Source organism: Hyla sarda, chromosome 8 (assembly GCF_029499605.1).
Source record: "Hyla sarda isolate aHylSar1 chromosome 8, aHylSar1.hap1, whole genome shotgun sequence".
NCBI classification, from domain to species: Eukaryota; Metazoa; Chordata; class Amphibia; order Anura; family Hylidae; genus Hyla; species Hyla sarda.
In genome coordinates, this window is record NC_079196.1 from 141,600,689 (window position 1) to 141,614,817 (window position 14,129).

At 41.1% G+C, this 14,129-nt stretch overlaps 1 protein-coding gene across 5 annotated transcripts in view; it reads right to left on the reverse strand.

The window, feature by feature from the left end:
- Nucleotides 1-14,129, reverse strand: part of VPS16 (VPS16 core subunit of CORVET and HOPS complexes) — a 309,167-nt gene that overhangs the window by 225,060 nt on the left and 69,978 nt on the right. For all 5 annotated transcript variants that reach the window (XR_008847136.1, XM_056535465.1, XM_056535467.1 and 2 more), the window contains exons 5-7: nucleotides 9,770-9,914; nucleotides 8,096-8,211; nucleotides 2,126-2,248 (exon numbers count right to left, since the gene is read on the reverse strand). Coding sequence is in view for 4 of the 5 variants with exons in the window: in XM_056535465.1 (XP_056391440.1) it covers nucleotides 2,126-2,248; nucleotides 8,096-8,211; nucleotides 9,770-9,914 (384 nt within the window). In the remaining variant the exon portion in view is untranslated. The remainder of the gene's footprint in view (nucleotides 1-2,125; nucleotides 2,249-8,095; nucleotides 8,212-9,769; nucleotides 9,915-14,129) is intronic.

A 14,129-nucleotide genomic window follows, 5' to 3' on the forward strand; every position in this document is an offset into this window, starting at 1 on the left:
TTTTCCAGAAGGATTTTGGCTTACTCAGGTTTATTTTGGCAAAATGTAGTCTTGCTTTTTAATGTCTCTGTGTCAGCAGTGGGGTCCTCCTAGGTCTCCTGCCATAGAGTTTCATTTAAATGTTGACTGATATGCAAACTGTCCTGCAGGCTCAGGGAGCATCAGTGTTAGCATGAACTATCTTTGGAACCTGTTTGGGGCTGCTTATCCACCATCCGGACTATCCTACACCTTTCAATTTTTCTCTTCTGTCCACTCCCAGGAAGATTAGCTACAGTGCCATGGGTTGCAAACTTCTTCATAATGTTGCGCACTGTAGATAAAGGCAAATCTAGATCTCTGGAGATGGACTTGCAACCTTGAGATTGTTGATATTTTTCCACAATATTGGCTCTCAAGTCCTCAGACTTGACTCAGACTAGGGTCCTCTTCTCCTCTTTCTGTTGTCCATGCATAGTGTGGCACACACAGACACACAATGCAAAGAGTAAGTGAACTGATCTCCTTTTTATCTTCTTTCAGGTGTGATTTTTATATTGCCCACACCTCTTACTTGCCCCAGGTGAGTTTAATGGAGCATCACATGCTTGAAACAATCTTATTTTTCCACAATTTTGAAAGGGTGCCAATAATTTTTTCCAGCCCATTTTTAGAGTTTGGTGTGACATTATGTCCAATTTGCTTTTTTTCCTCCCTTTTTTGGTTTAGTTCCAATACACACAAAGGGAATAAACATGTGTTGCCAACATTTAAGGCCATGGCATACATACATATTATATATATATATATATATATATATATATATATATATATATATATATATATATACATATATATATATATTTTTTTTTTATTCCATAAAAAGCAGCACATCCAGAGTAATGAAATGGGTGCAAGCCTATTGAACCTCGGTGCTCCGGTTCTGCTGGATATGTAATGGATAAAGGCAGCACACCACAATAGTGTAATCCAAAAAGCTGTGAATTTATTCCATGATGTGAATAACAACGTTTCGGCGATCTCTCACCAAAAATGGCGGTGAGAGATTGCCGAAACGTTGTTATTCACATCATGGAATAAATTCACAGCTTTTTGGATTACATTATTGTGGTGTGCTGCCTTTATCCATTACATATACATATATATATATATATATATATACACTTTTATTTTTCTGTATATGCTGCCATATGAGGACTAATCTTTTTTGCATCATGATCTGTAGTATTTATTGGTGCCATTTTTATTTTGATGAGACTTGATTGAACATTGAAAAATAAATTTATACAGGAAAGGAGGGGGGGACTTTTATGTGCAATCAGTGCCATGTACTGATTAGTAGTATCGGCAATCATCTTGGACAGCCTGCACAAGGAGAAGATCAGCCATCCTGTAGCATGGAGGAGGTTAAGAACTCTCGGGCTACCATTTGCACTCAACGAATCCCTGCAATCGCACTGCAGGGGTGCGATGAGCTCCCCGAACCCACCAGCAATTCTATTTTCCCTATAGGTGCCGTTACAGCATTGATAACTGTATCCAAAAGGTTTATGGCAGACATAAGCATGATCACTGACGTCCGCCAATAGCTGAGAGTCACCGGCTGTTGATAGCAGCTGGAGCTCGCTAACTTTATAGCCACGCTGTTAATGTATGGCGTTGGGCGCGAAATACCTTACTGCAACGTGGTACATTTACAGCACATGTCAAATGGTTATTCAAGTTAAAGGGAACAAATTAATCAGATTTCACCCTATATAACGTTTGGCAAAGCATTATTTAGGGTAAAATCTTCATGCTCACCATCCCCGAGGGGATGGTGAGGATATGAACTGCCGGCCAACACAGGACTAGGTGAGAGGGGGGACTTCTTACAGGCACGGTGGGGAGCAGTTTATAATTCATATCCTCACCATCCCTGGGGGCAGGAGCGTCCCCCTGGGATGGTGAGGATAAAGATTTTACCCTATATAATGCTTTGCCAAGCGTTATATAGGGTAAAATCTTCTGATTGGTTCCCTTTAAACAAGGTAGACATGATTCCTCCAGTAAAAAAAATAAATAAATAAAACACAGAAAGTGGACACAATCATTTATGATCAGATAAAAGGAATGTGCTAATTACCTTCAGTGATGAAGTTCCCATCCATACGTAACCACTATCTGTAAAGATTGCTAGATACTTGTAATTAAATGACATTGACATATGCAGGTAAGTTCCGGATGGAGGGCTTAATCCAGGTAGGGTCTACAATAAAAAAAAAAAAGTGGCCTTTTAGGTCATGTACAATGTTTAATTCTTTAAATCTGATAAAGCATTCAAGCCAATCAGTTACCTGGCATGAGAAGCCTACCGATTAAGCATAGGCTCTGATAGTCCAAGACTTTAACCCATTAAGGACCAAGCCCATTTTGACCTTAAAAGGAAATGTGCAGTGAAATAAACGTATCCCCCAAGTGTCTGATTGCTGGGGGTCCGAATGCTGGGACCCCACCGTGATCTCCTGTAGGGGTTCCCGACTCTCCCATAGAGCTGTATGGGGGGTTGGGAGTGTTCATCAACCTCAGTGAGGTCGACGACACGTGCATTAGCCGACACACAGCAAGGCAATGCCGGAGAGCCATATGGAAGGTCGCGGGAAGTCCAAGCGATCGAACCCCCGTGATCAGACACTTATCCCCTATCCTGTGGATAGAGGATATGTTTATTTCACTGCAGATCTTCTTTAAGGGACCAGAGCATTTTTGAAAATCTGGCCACTGTCACTTTAGGATCCAGCAAATTTTAATTTTAGGACCCGGCCATTTTTTGCACATCTGACCACTGTCACTAAGCATTAATAACTCTGGGATGCTTTTACCTTACATTCTGATTCAGAAAATGTTTTTTTGTGATATATTCTACTTTATGTTAGTGGTAAAATTTTGTCGATACTTGCAACATTTCTTGGTGAAAAATTATAAAATTTTATGAAAAAATGTAAAATTTTGCTTTTTTTTTTACTTTGAAGCTCTCTGCTTAAAAGGAAAATGAATATTCCAAATAAATTATATATTGATTCACATATACAATACGTCTACTTTATGTTTGCATCATAAAGTTGACATGTTTTTACTTTTGGAAGACATCAGAGGGCTTCAAAGTATAGCAGCAATTTTCAAAAGGTATGTTAACCCTTTAGGTGTTTCACAAGAATAGCAACAAATTGAAGGAGAAAATTCAAAATCTTCATTTTTTACACTGGCATGTTCTTGTAGACCCGGTTTTTGAATTTTTACAATAGGTAAAAGGAGAGAAATCTTCCTAAAATGTGTAACTCAATTTCTCTCGAGTAAGGAAATACCTCCTATGTGTAGGTGAAGTGTTCTGTGGATGCACTAGAGGGCTCAGAAGGCAAGGAGTGACAGTGGGATTTTGGAGAGTGAGTTTTTCTGAAATGTTTTTGGAGGGCATGTCACATTTAAGAAGCCCCTATGGTGCCAGAACAGCAAAAAAAAAAAAAAAAAAAAATAAACACATTGCATACTATTTTGGAAACTAAACCCCTCAGGGAACGTAACAAGGGGTACAGTGAGCCTTAAAACCCCACAGGTGTTTGAAGACTTTTTGTTAAAGTTGGACGTGTAAATGATTTTTATAAATTTTTTTCACTAAAATGCTAGTTTTCCCCCAAATTTTAAATTTTTACAAGAGGTAATAGGAGAAAATGCCCCCCAAAATTTGAAACCCCATCTCTTCCGAGTATGGAAATACCCCATGTGTGGACGTTAAGTGCCCTGCTGGCACACTACAATGATCAGGAGAGGAGGAGCACCATTGAGCTTTTGGAAAGAAAATTTGTTTGGAATGGAAGTCAGGGGCCATGTGCGTTTACAAAGGCCCCCCCCCCTCCCGTGGTGCCAGAACAGTAGACGCCCCCCACACACATGACACCATTTTGGAAACTACACAAAGTGAGTGCAGTGAGTGAATAACATTTTTCATTTTCAAGGACAACAGTTCCAAAAATCTGTCAGACACCTGTGGGACGTAAATGCTCACTGTACCCCTTATTACATTACATGAGGGGTGTAGTTTCAACAAATGGGGTCACATGTGGTGGGGGGGTCCATTGTTCTGGCACTATGGGGGCTTTGTAAACACATGTGGCCTTCAAATTTTCTCTTCAAAAGCCCAATGGCGCTCCTTCTCTTCTGAGCATTGTAATTCGCCCACAGAGCACTTTACATCCACATATGGGGTATGTTTTTACTCATAAGAAATGGGGTTACAAATTATGGGAGGCTTTTTTCCTATTTTCCAAAATGGGGTCACGTGGGCATTTCTTTTTTTCCCCCGTTTATGTCAGAACCACTGTAAAATCAGCCACCCCTGTGCAAAATCACCAATTTAGGACTCAAATGTACATAAGGGCAGATTTATCATTGCTTTTAGAGCATTTTTTTTTGTCCATGTTTAGGCGCAGTTCAGGCGCAAGCAGCATATTTTGAGACTTTTTTATGCACCTTTTGATATAGACAGTTTTACTCTTTTTGCCTACCCGTAGAACTTTTTCTTTTTGACCATGCAGTGGTCACGTATTTATCATTTGCGACTATTGTCAAAAGTCGTGATTTTGTGCGCAAAGTTACTTTTTTGGGCGCAAAGCTACAACACCTACCAGCAGGTGTGAGAATATTTCTACCTTCCACAATTCAACCTTTAACCTCTTGTGGACGACAGCGTCCCACTCCCCTTCTATGAGCGTGGGTCATAGCTGGGTGGTCCTGGTGGCTATCTGCCACCAGGATCCATCTCTAATGCCAGACATCACTGATCACGGTGATGTCCGGCTTTAACCCCTTAGACTGCGCAATCAAATTTGATTGTAGCGTCTAAAATGCAAGTAAAAATGTCCAGGCAGCTCTGTGAAAGTAAGTAAAAACACCTAACCTTCCAAATTCAGGGGCCGGGAAAGTGTCTACTTCCCTCCCTCACAAGTGTCTAGAAATAGTGTATGTGGTAGAGCTTTTCCCACCACAGCAGAGCGGCGCAAAATTCATCATCCTGCGGCACCTTCTTGATAAGATGCATGCTAGTCAAACCCACCACTCAAATAAACATGGGAAAAGAGCTCTACTGTAAACATTCTTTGATAAATCTGGGCCATAGTGCGCTCTCACTCCTGAACCATTTTACGCCCACATATGGGGTATTTCTGTACTCAGGAAAAATTGTGTTACAAATTTTGGGGGTCTTTTTTTTCCTTTTAGCGCTTGTAAAAATAAAAAGAATGGGGCAACACCAGCGTATTAGTTTAAAATTTTTTTTTTTTTTACACTAACAGGTGTAGCCCCCAACTTTTCCTTCTCATAAGGGGTAAAAGGAGAAAAAGACACCAAAATGTGTAGTGCAATTTCTCCCGAGTACGGAAATACCCCATATGTGGCCCTAAACTGTTTCCTTGAAACTGTATAGTGGTCTCAAACTGTAGCCCATCAGATGTTGCTAGGCAACTCACCGGCTTCAGTAGGATCCAGGGAGCCGTATCGCCATCCTCTGCTGCCGCCGATCACCACCGCCGATTGTCGCCTCTGCCGTTGTTGATGGACAAGTGGACCTCCAGCACCGGTCCCTGTCGGTTTCCCCATTCTGCCCCGCCTATTGCAGGTGGGCAGAAGGGGGAAACCAAAATGTAACCCTCCCGCCCCCCGATCTGCTATTAGTCGTCGCTTCTAGACGACCAATAGCAGGGATAGGAGGGGTGGCACCCCTGCCTCCTAACTCCTATCCCTTCAGGGGGATCGTGGGTGTCTTGGACAACCCCGATCCCCCTTATTTTCTGGGTCACCATATACCCAGAATAGCCGCAAATCGCCGGTGTGAATTCACCGGCGATTTACGGTGATCCCCGACATGGGGGTGTCTGATGACCCCCCTGGGCATTTGCGCGGGGTGCCTGCTGATCGATATCGTACAGGTACGTCCTGGGTCCTTAAGTACCAGGGTGTCAGGACGTACCCGTACACCCTGGGTCCTTAAGAGGTTAAGCATTAATAACTCTGGGATGCTTTTACTAATGAATTTGATTCAGAGATCGTTTTTTCTTGACATATGCTACTTTATGTTAGTGGTAAATTTTCGTTGATACTTGCATAATTTCTTGGTGAAAAAATCCAAATTTCATGAAAAATTAGAAAATTTAGCATTTTTCTAACTTTGAAGCTCTCTGCTTGTAAGGAAAATAGACATGCCCAGTGAATTATATACAGATTAACATATACAATATGTCTACTTTATATCTGCATCATAAAGTTGACATGTTTTCACTTTTTGAAGACATTAGAGGGCTTAAAAGTTTTACAGAAATTTTCCAATTTTTAACGAAAATTTCAAAATCTGAATTTTTCAGGGACCAGATCAGTTTAGAAGTGAATTTTTTCATAGAAAAAATGTGCCTCCAGCTGTTGCAAAACTACAACTCCCAGCATGCACAGACAGCCATGCTGGGAGTTGTAGTGGTGTGCCTTCTGCTTTTGCACAACTACAACTCTCAGCATGCCCTTTGGCTGTGAATGCTGGGAGTTGTTGCTAAGCAACAGCAGGAGGCACAGCGTTTACCTCCTGCTGCTGCTCCACCGTCAACAGTCCTGGGGCCCCAATCCCACCATCAGGGACCCCCGCTGCCGGTGTCCACTCCCGGCACCCGCTGTATCTCTCTCCGGACTAGGGGTGTAGTACCGGCCAAAAAATCAGGACAATCGTGAGGTGGCATGGCATCAGTGCCACCTCACTTCTGCTGGTAAAGGGCGATTGGTGCTGTCCGACACAGCACCAATCACCCTTTTTTTTCCCGGGTCACCGGAGACCCGATTGACCCAGAATCGCCGCAAATCGCCGGTCTGAATTGATCGCCAACATGCGGGGGCTCAGGATGGATGCTGAACGATTTCAGCAGGCATCCTGTTCCATTTGCCGCTCGGTTACCGGCGGTGAACAGAAACGTTCAGGGCGTACAGGTACACCCTCGGTCCTTAAGTCCCAGGACGCAAGGGCATACCTGTACACCCTGTGTCCTGGTGGGGTTAACCCTCTAGAATATGTTCATGCGATGGAATTTCCATGAAGAATTCCGCAATTCCATTACGGAAATTCCAATGCGTGAACATACCCTAAGAGATTCTGCAGTAGTAGTAATGGGATTCTGCTGTCCTGTTCACACGGCAGAAATTCTGAATCAGTTGTTTCTGGAACGAAAATTCATATTCTGGTAAAAGAATATACAGGTCTATAAATTTTCCGTGTGGACAGTCTTACGTGTAAACATAGCCAATTATGTTTTTTGCATTTTCGTTTTTCCTTACTTGCCTTCTAAGAGCCATAACTCTTATATTTCCATTCACAGACCCATATGATTTAGCAAAGGGTTTTGTTTTGTACTGCTTTAAAAAAAAAAATGTTTAAGTTATAATAATAATCATAATACTACTACTACTACTAAATAATAATCATAATACTAATAAATATGTATGTTTTAAATGATAGTTTTCTTATTTCTTTGTATATGGGGCTGTATGAGGGCTCATTTTTTGCACCATGATCTGTAGTATTTTTTTTACAACTTTTGTGTATCTGACATTTTAAATTGCTTTTTATTAATTTTATTCTGGACTGTAAGAAAAAACAGCAGTTTTGAAATGTTTCTACATTTACGCAGTTCACTTTTTATATAATGTAGATAATAACATTATATGTACTTTTATAATACTGCCTTATCTCTGCAGCGAGAAAATACAGAAAGTGTGGGCGAGATAAGCAGGGCTCTATGCATTGAGGCTCTCTGACATGGCCCCGGCTCACACAGCAGGCTGATTGACAAGCCAGGAGCCTGCATAGAGCCCTGCTTATCCCATCCATGATTCCTGTATTTTGTTTCTGCAGCACAGACAATAGCTGCAAGGACAAAAAAGCATGTTTTCACACAAAAAATATGCACATTATGTAACCAAAGTAGATTACAAATAAAAATATAATGTTATTATCTACATTATATAAAAAGGTTTTGCAAATGACAGGTATGCTTTATTGTCAACAGAAAATTACTATTTAACTTACTATAACAGAACAGGCTGTGTTGTCCAAGAGGAACAATTCTTTGCCTATGGCTAGTAAAATTAATGTCATTCGATCCTGTAAGAGTACTGTCCAACAAGAAGGTGACACTTTAGCACCTGAAAAGATACAAAAAAATTATTTTATACTTTTATAATAATTTTCTAAGGTTAAGTTATTTTACATATTGCCCCAAATCTATCAAAATGTGTAAGAACAAGTGGAGAGATTTTGCCTGCAGCATCCAATTACAGCTCAGCCTTCAGCTGTAATTGGTTGACGTGGGAAAATCTTTCCACTTTTTCTCTCACACATTTTGATAAACTAAGGGTCATTATTTCCAATCATGAGTACTAGTCCTCAATGGTGCTGAAAAACAAAATTATTTACTTCAGACACATACCGACCTCATCAAGATCCAATTTCCTATTAAGCTAATTAGAGAAAAATTAAAAATATTTGAAACCAAAACTTTTCTCTGCATAGACTTCTATGCAGAGATAAGGTTGGATCTCCTAGCCAGCCAGGGATCAGAATGCAATGCGGCCTACTTTCTCAGCTAATAACTCCTGATTGCAGCTGGTCTCAGGAGTGAAACCAAGTGTGACCGACAACTTTTGTCTGTGCCAAAATTTGTTTTTCTGGAGAGTAACGCTTAAAAGATTTTGGTGCAGATCTGCAGTCTTTCCACAACTAAATATGCGGCAGGTCCAAATTCATTGTGGGTTTTGACTTACCCATTGAAGTCAATGGAGAATATGCATAACAAACCTGCATTGTATCTGCAACATAATTTGACAAGTTGAAGTTTTAAAATCCACACCAAAGATCAATTTTATCAAAGGATTTTTTCACGTAACTTTGGCGCAATACTTTGGTGCAGTGTCTTTTTGCGCCAAAGATTGCCGCATTTTCTCCACTGTCATTTTTACAACTTTCTCAAAATCACACGGTCCGGTGTGTGATTTTAACTTTAGTCAGTAATTCATCATTTGCGCCAAACGATCTTTGGCTCAATTTTGCGCCTTTAGGGTTTTTTTTGGCGCAATTCACCGCCAAGTAATTTTTCACATAGATAACACACACAGCAATGTCAGAAAATGTAAAGGCGTCAAAATACATAAAAACATTTTTTGTGAAAGCAGAAACATCTCCAAGGCTGCACAATACTATCCTGCGATATAGTTGTCTCTGAGGGACCTTCACCCTCTGTTGAGCCAGCATTGGACATGGCCACACAGGTTCAGGAAAGTTAAGCACTAAAGTAACAAAAAAAAACTACTCAAGTTGAAAATAAAATCCATTTCACATGGTGGCTATAAACCCCACAAAAGAAAATAACTCATGTCGCTTGCAGAAATACTGCAGGAGGGACTCCGAAATGGCTGCTCTACAGGGTAAAATACGCTGTCCTCTGTGGTGGTAAGTTCTGTGTAAAAGGCGCTCTGAACAGCCGATTTCAAAATTTGAGCCAAAATTACTAACAACTTGGACCAAATGATAAATTTGGTGCATGTCCACGAAAACCAAAGTAAAAAAAAAAAAAAAAAAGGGTAAAAAGAAACTCAACAGGCAAAATTGATAAATACCCCCCAATGTCTGTGAGACACATACAAATTTTATGCAGATGTTGACTTTGGTTAAAAAATAAAAAATAAATCACTAATGTAGTTTTACCTGGAACATCTGGCATTCTGCGCAATTTTAATTCTTCAATATTTGATGCAATGGTGAATTTCAATGCTCCAGTTAAAATTGCGATGCCAGTTCTGTATTCAGAATGGAATATCTTAGCTTCTTGAACCTGGTTCTGCTTAACTTCCTAAAATGAACGAAGACATTTTTCCAAAATAGTAGGTTAAAAACCATAATTCAGATACATACCGTAAATAAAATGTACTGCAGTCTAACATGCAATAAGTGTAAAATAGGATATTGTTTTGCATGAGTGAATAATTTTTAATTAAAAAAAATAATAATACCGTAATTGATAACAATTGAGAATTGTGGCTAAAAGTATGACCTAAGCAGAAATTATATACACCACACCTCGAGAGTAAAAGTTAAACAGATTTTCAAACGCTGGATTCAAGTACCACCTCTCCGCTGATTACACTCAAATCTACCTCTCCAGCCCTGATGTCACTTCTCAACTATCCAAAATACCAAACTTTTTTTTTATTCTTTAAGTTTTCACATAATTAACATCCTCAAAAAAATTGTAAAAAAAAAAACACGACATTGCACACAGGTTCAACTATACAATATATCCATCATATTAAAATTTTATATGATGCTTATCAGTCTCCTCTCTCACCCTTTAAACACCGTGTCTAACTTATTACATCCCATCAACCCTCCTGCCTCCCCTTCCCCCTCATCCAGCTCTCTCATTATTGCCTCATATTCTGGGGTGCTTTGGAAGTTCTTCCATTCTTGCCATATGCTTAGAAACTCAACCTCCGCATCATTGTTCGTCAGCCTCAAGTTCTCCAGTTCTCCAAGTACATGACATCGTTCCCCTTAGTACACCAGAAAGCCACAGATTGGACTTTTTTCTGTCTACATAAAAATGGAATGCAATTTCTTGCTAACATTACAAGGAAGCTGACGTATCTGTACGTTTTCATAAGTATATCATTGTATTGCAGCAGCAAAAAAATGCTGGTGTCATAAGTATTTGTTTCTGTGCTACTGAGCTAATAATCTTATGCACCTTCCTCCAGAATTCTGCAAGAACAGGGCACAAACAAAAAATATATGACGAATAGTGCCTTCCATTGCACAGCAACGCCGACACATTATATCACATTGTTCTTGTGTTTTGCGGAGCCCCTTGTAATTGGCTTCTTGGGCACGTGTGCTAATAGCTGAACAACATGCTAATTTAAAAAGCCTATACCACTCTTCTGGTAGAAGCTGTATTTCTAGGTCCCTCTCCCATTTTTTGGCAAACAACGGTAGACTCCATCCCCCTATTGTTAACCAAATCTTGTAGATTCGTGAGAGAACGTGTTTTGTTCGGCCTGTTCGGCACATTTCTTCAAATCTAGTAACCATCTCTAGATAACGTTACGGCTTTGGGATGGACTGAATGTAATGTTTTTAACTGCGTAACCCTCCAAAACCCCAATGGAATTGGCGAGTTTATTAATGCCATGTCTAGCCAAGAATTATGTGAGTATTCTTCTCTTAAATGACTAACTCGAAATTTACCAGACTCTATACATTGTCGAAATAGAGGATCTTCAAGGCTAGGGGAGAAAGCTGGATTTCCTATTATTGGTGTTAATTGTTAATTACGTGGGAGAAAAAATTTACGCACATTAGGGTCTTCGCATACTGCTAGGGTGGAGCCTATTGTTGCTTGTTTCGTTAGCTTGGGGTTCTTAACCCCTTTACTCCATGGAAGACAATTTAGCGGGATCTTAGTTCCCCCTTTTCGACCGTGACCCAGGGTTTAAGCTCTACCTGTCTATACCACTCAACCACCCTTGCGGGATGTGCTACTACATGATACCATTTTAAGTCTGGTAGGTGTACTCCCCCCCCCCCCCCCGCCTCTCCTTAGGCAGGCACATTGTTTCTTTTTTTATTCTTGATTTTTCCCTGCCCATATGAACTCAATCTGTATTGTTACCATTTCCCTAAAAAATGCTTGTGGTATCATTACTGGGAGGCACTGGAAAAAATACAGGATTTACGGTAGAATCGACATCTTGTACAGGGCACAGCAGCCAAACCAGGAAAGGCTGGAAGACCATTTATAACATTGCTGGAGGACTGAATTAATGAGGTGCACAAAATTTAAATGATACAATTCTCTTCTGTCTGATGGGATCCAGACCCCCAATAATTTAACTGCTTGATTTGCCAATTTAAATTTAAAAGTTATCTGTAAATGGAGTACTGTGTCTTTTGTTAGATAGTCAGATATATTTTTCAAGTTCATTCATCAATATAGGTAATCTGTCTAGTGGTATTGTTACAAAAAATATCAACTTGTCCGCATATGTGGCCACTTTGTGAATTGTCCCCTGTACCGCTATTCCCCCCAGATCTTCATTAGGTCTAATCCTAGATAGAAAAGACTCCAGTACAAAAATGAAGATCAGGGGGGGAGAGCGGGCACCCATGTCTCGTGCCATTTCTTATGTCTAATTCCTCTCATAGTATACCATTTACACAAATTTTCACCGAGGTGTAGCTATATAATTCCATAATCCAACTTACAAAATTATTCTGTAGACCCAGATGTTTTAAAGTCTCTTCCATATATATCCAGTTCACCCAGTCAAACATCTTCTCAGCGTCGGTAGATAACAGCATTGATATCTTTCTTGACCAGGCGAACTGGATCAGATCAATGGACCGTGTGGTATTGTCCTTTGCCTCTCTGCCTGCCATGAATCCCACTTGATCCATATGAACAACATTCTCAAGCACAGCGGCTAACCTACAGGCCATGTTAGGTTGACCTGAGGAAGAAGGGTGCTGTCCCCTTGAAACGCGTTGTCATCCTGTTTTGCATAAATAAAACGCTTATTACCTCCAACCTCTTGGAGTCTGAATTTATTACGGAGTGACTTCCAACAAGCGTTGAAGACCGTGTCCTTTTTTTCCCCTCACATCGCCGCAAGTTGTGGTTCCCTCCAGTTCTACGACCGTTCTAGGATTCCAGGTACAGACGGACAAAGGCTGCTGCTGATACGCCCACCCCCCTCCCCAGGCAAATTTCGGTGTTGCATCTAGGAGCGCAACACAATAAGGTGAGCAGTTCCCTTGCACACTCACACACTCTTGTTAACACGAGATAAAGGCACAGGGTGTGCAGGTATTTGTCCCCTTTTTTCCCCATACCAAGTAACCTACAGGCCAGTATCTTTGAGAAAAGCTTCAAGTCTGTGTTTAATAATGATATCGGCCTGTAGCTTGCACACTGGGTTGCGTCCTTGCCTTTAGGGATCAATGCTATATGCACTCTAGTTGCATCCCTTGGCAGAGGTGACCCTTGACTAATAGAATTAAAGGCTTTTAACCCCTTAAAGACAAGCCCATTTTGACCTTAAAGGACCAGAGCATTTTTTTGCAAAATGGACCACTGTCACTTTAAGCATTATTAACTCTGGGATGCTTTTACTTATCAATTTAATTCAGAGTTAGTTTTTTCGTGACATATTCTACTTTGTAGGATATATGGAGGAAAAAGAGGGGAGACAGAGATGGCACTATATAGTGCTGATTATCCGTGAGTTTAATACATAAGGACTACGCAATTCGGAGGGGCTCCACGGAAGGAGGGAGCACCTCCGAAACGCGTAATCCTTATGCATTACCACTTTTTATGAGCTCAATAAAAAGTTTGATACAAAGCTACCCCCAACTCCAGTGTCATCACGCCACCAGTATAGCTCTCTCAGTGCCGAAGTCAGTTTTCTACTGGAAGAATAAGGGAACCCCTGCCAGGATTCTCCTCCACATCTGTATCCCTGCATATTCTACTTTGTGTTAGTGGTAAATTTTCAACGATACTTGCATCATTTCATTGGGGGACACCTAACTGATGGGACGTACCAAAGCAGGGTGGGAAAAAACAACCAATGAAAAGGAATCAGTCCCGAGACTGAACTCATGTCCACAAGGCCTGCAGACGAGTCCCCAGGACGGAGACACACTAGGCCCATAAACTGAGCTCCCGGAAGACCTCCCGTCCAAGGAGACCGACTAGGACACCAAGGAAGGGCCGTCCCAGGTATAGACCCAAGGCACCCGGGTCATAAAGAGAGACAAGAAACCCAGGACCAAAAGAAAAATGGACTTCTGCTCTGGAGAGGTCTGGTGCATGAGAACAAAGACATGAACAGCCGCAGACCCAAAACCTCTGACCCAGGGGCCCGACATGAGCACCCAGAGGGCGACAATAGCCGTACTGGCATAATGCGGAGGGCATCCCGGATACCGGGGGAGCAACAAGTAAACTGGAGATGTAGAGTCACCTGGAAGATTAACCCCAGAAGAGTAAGGAAAACTGACGCCC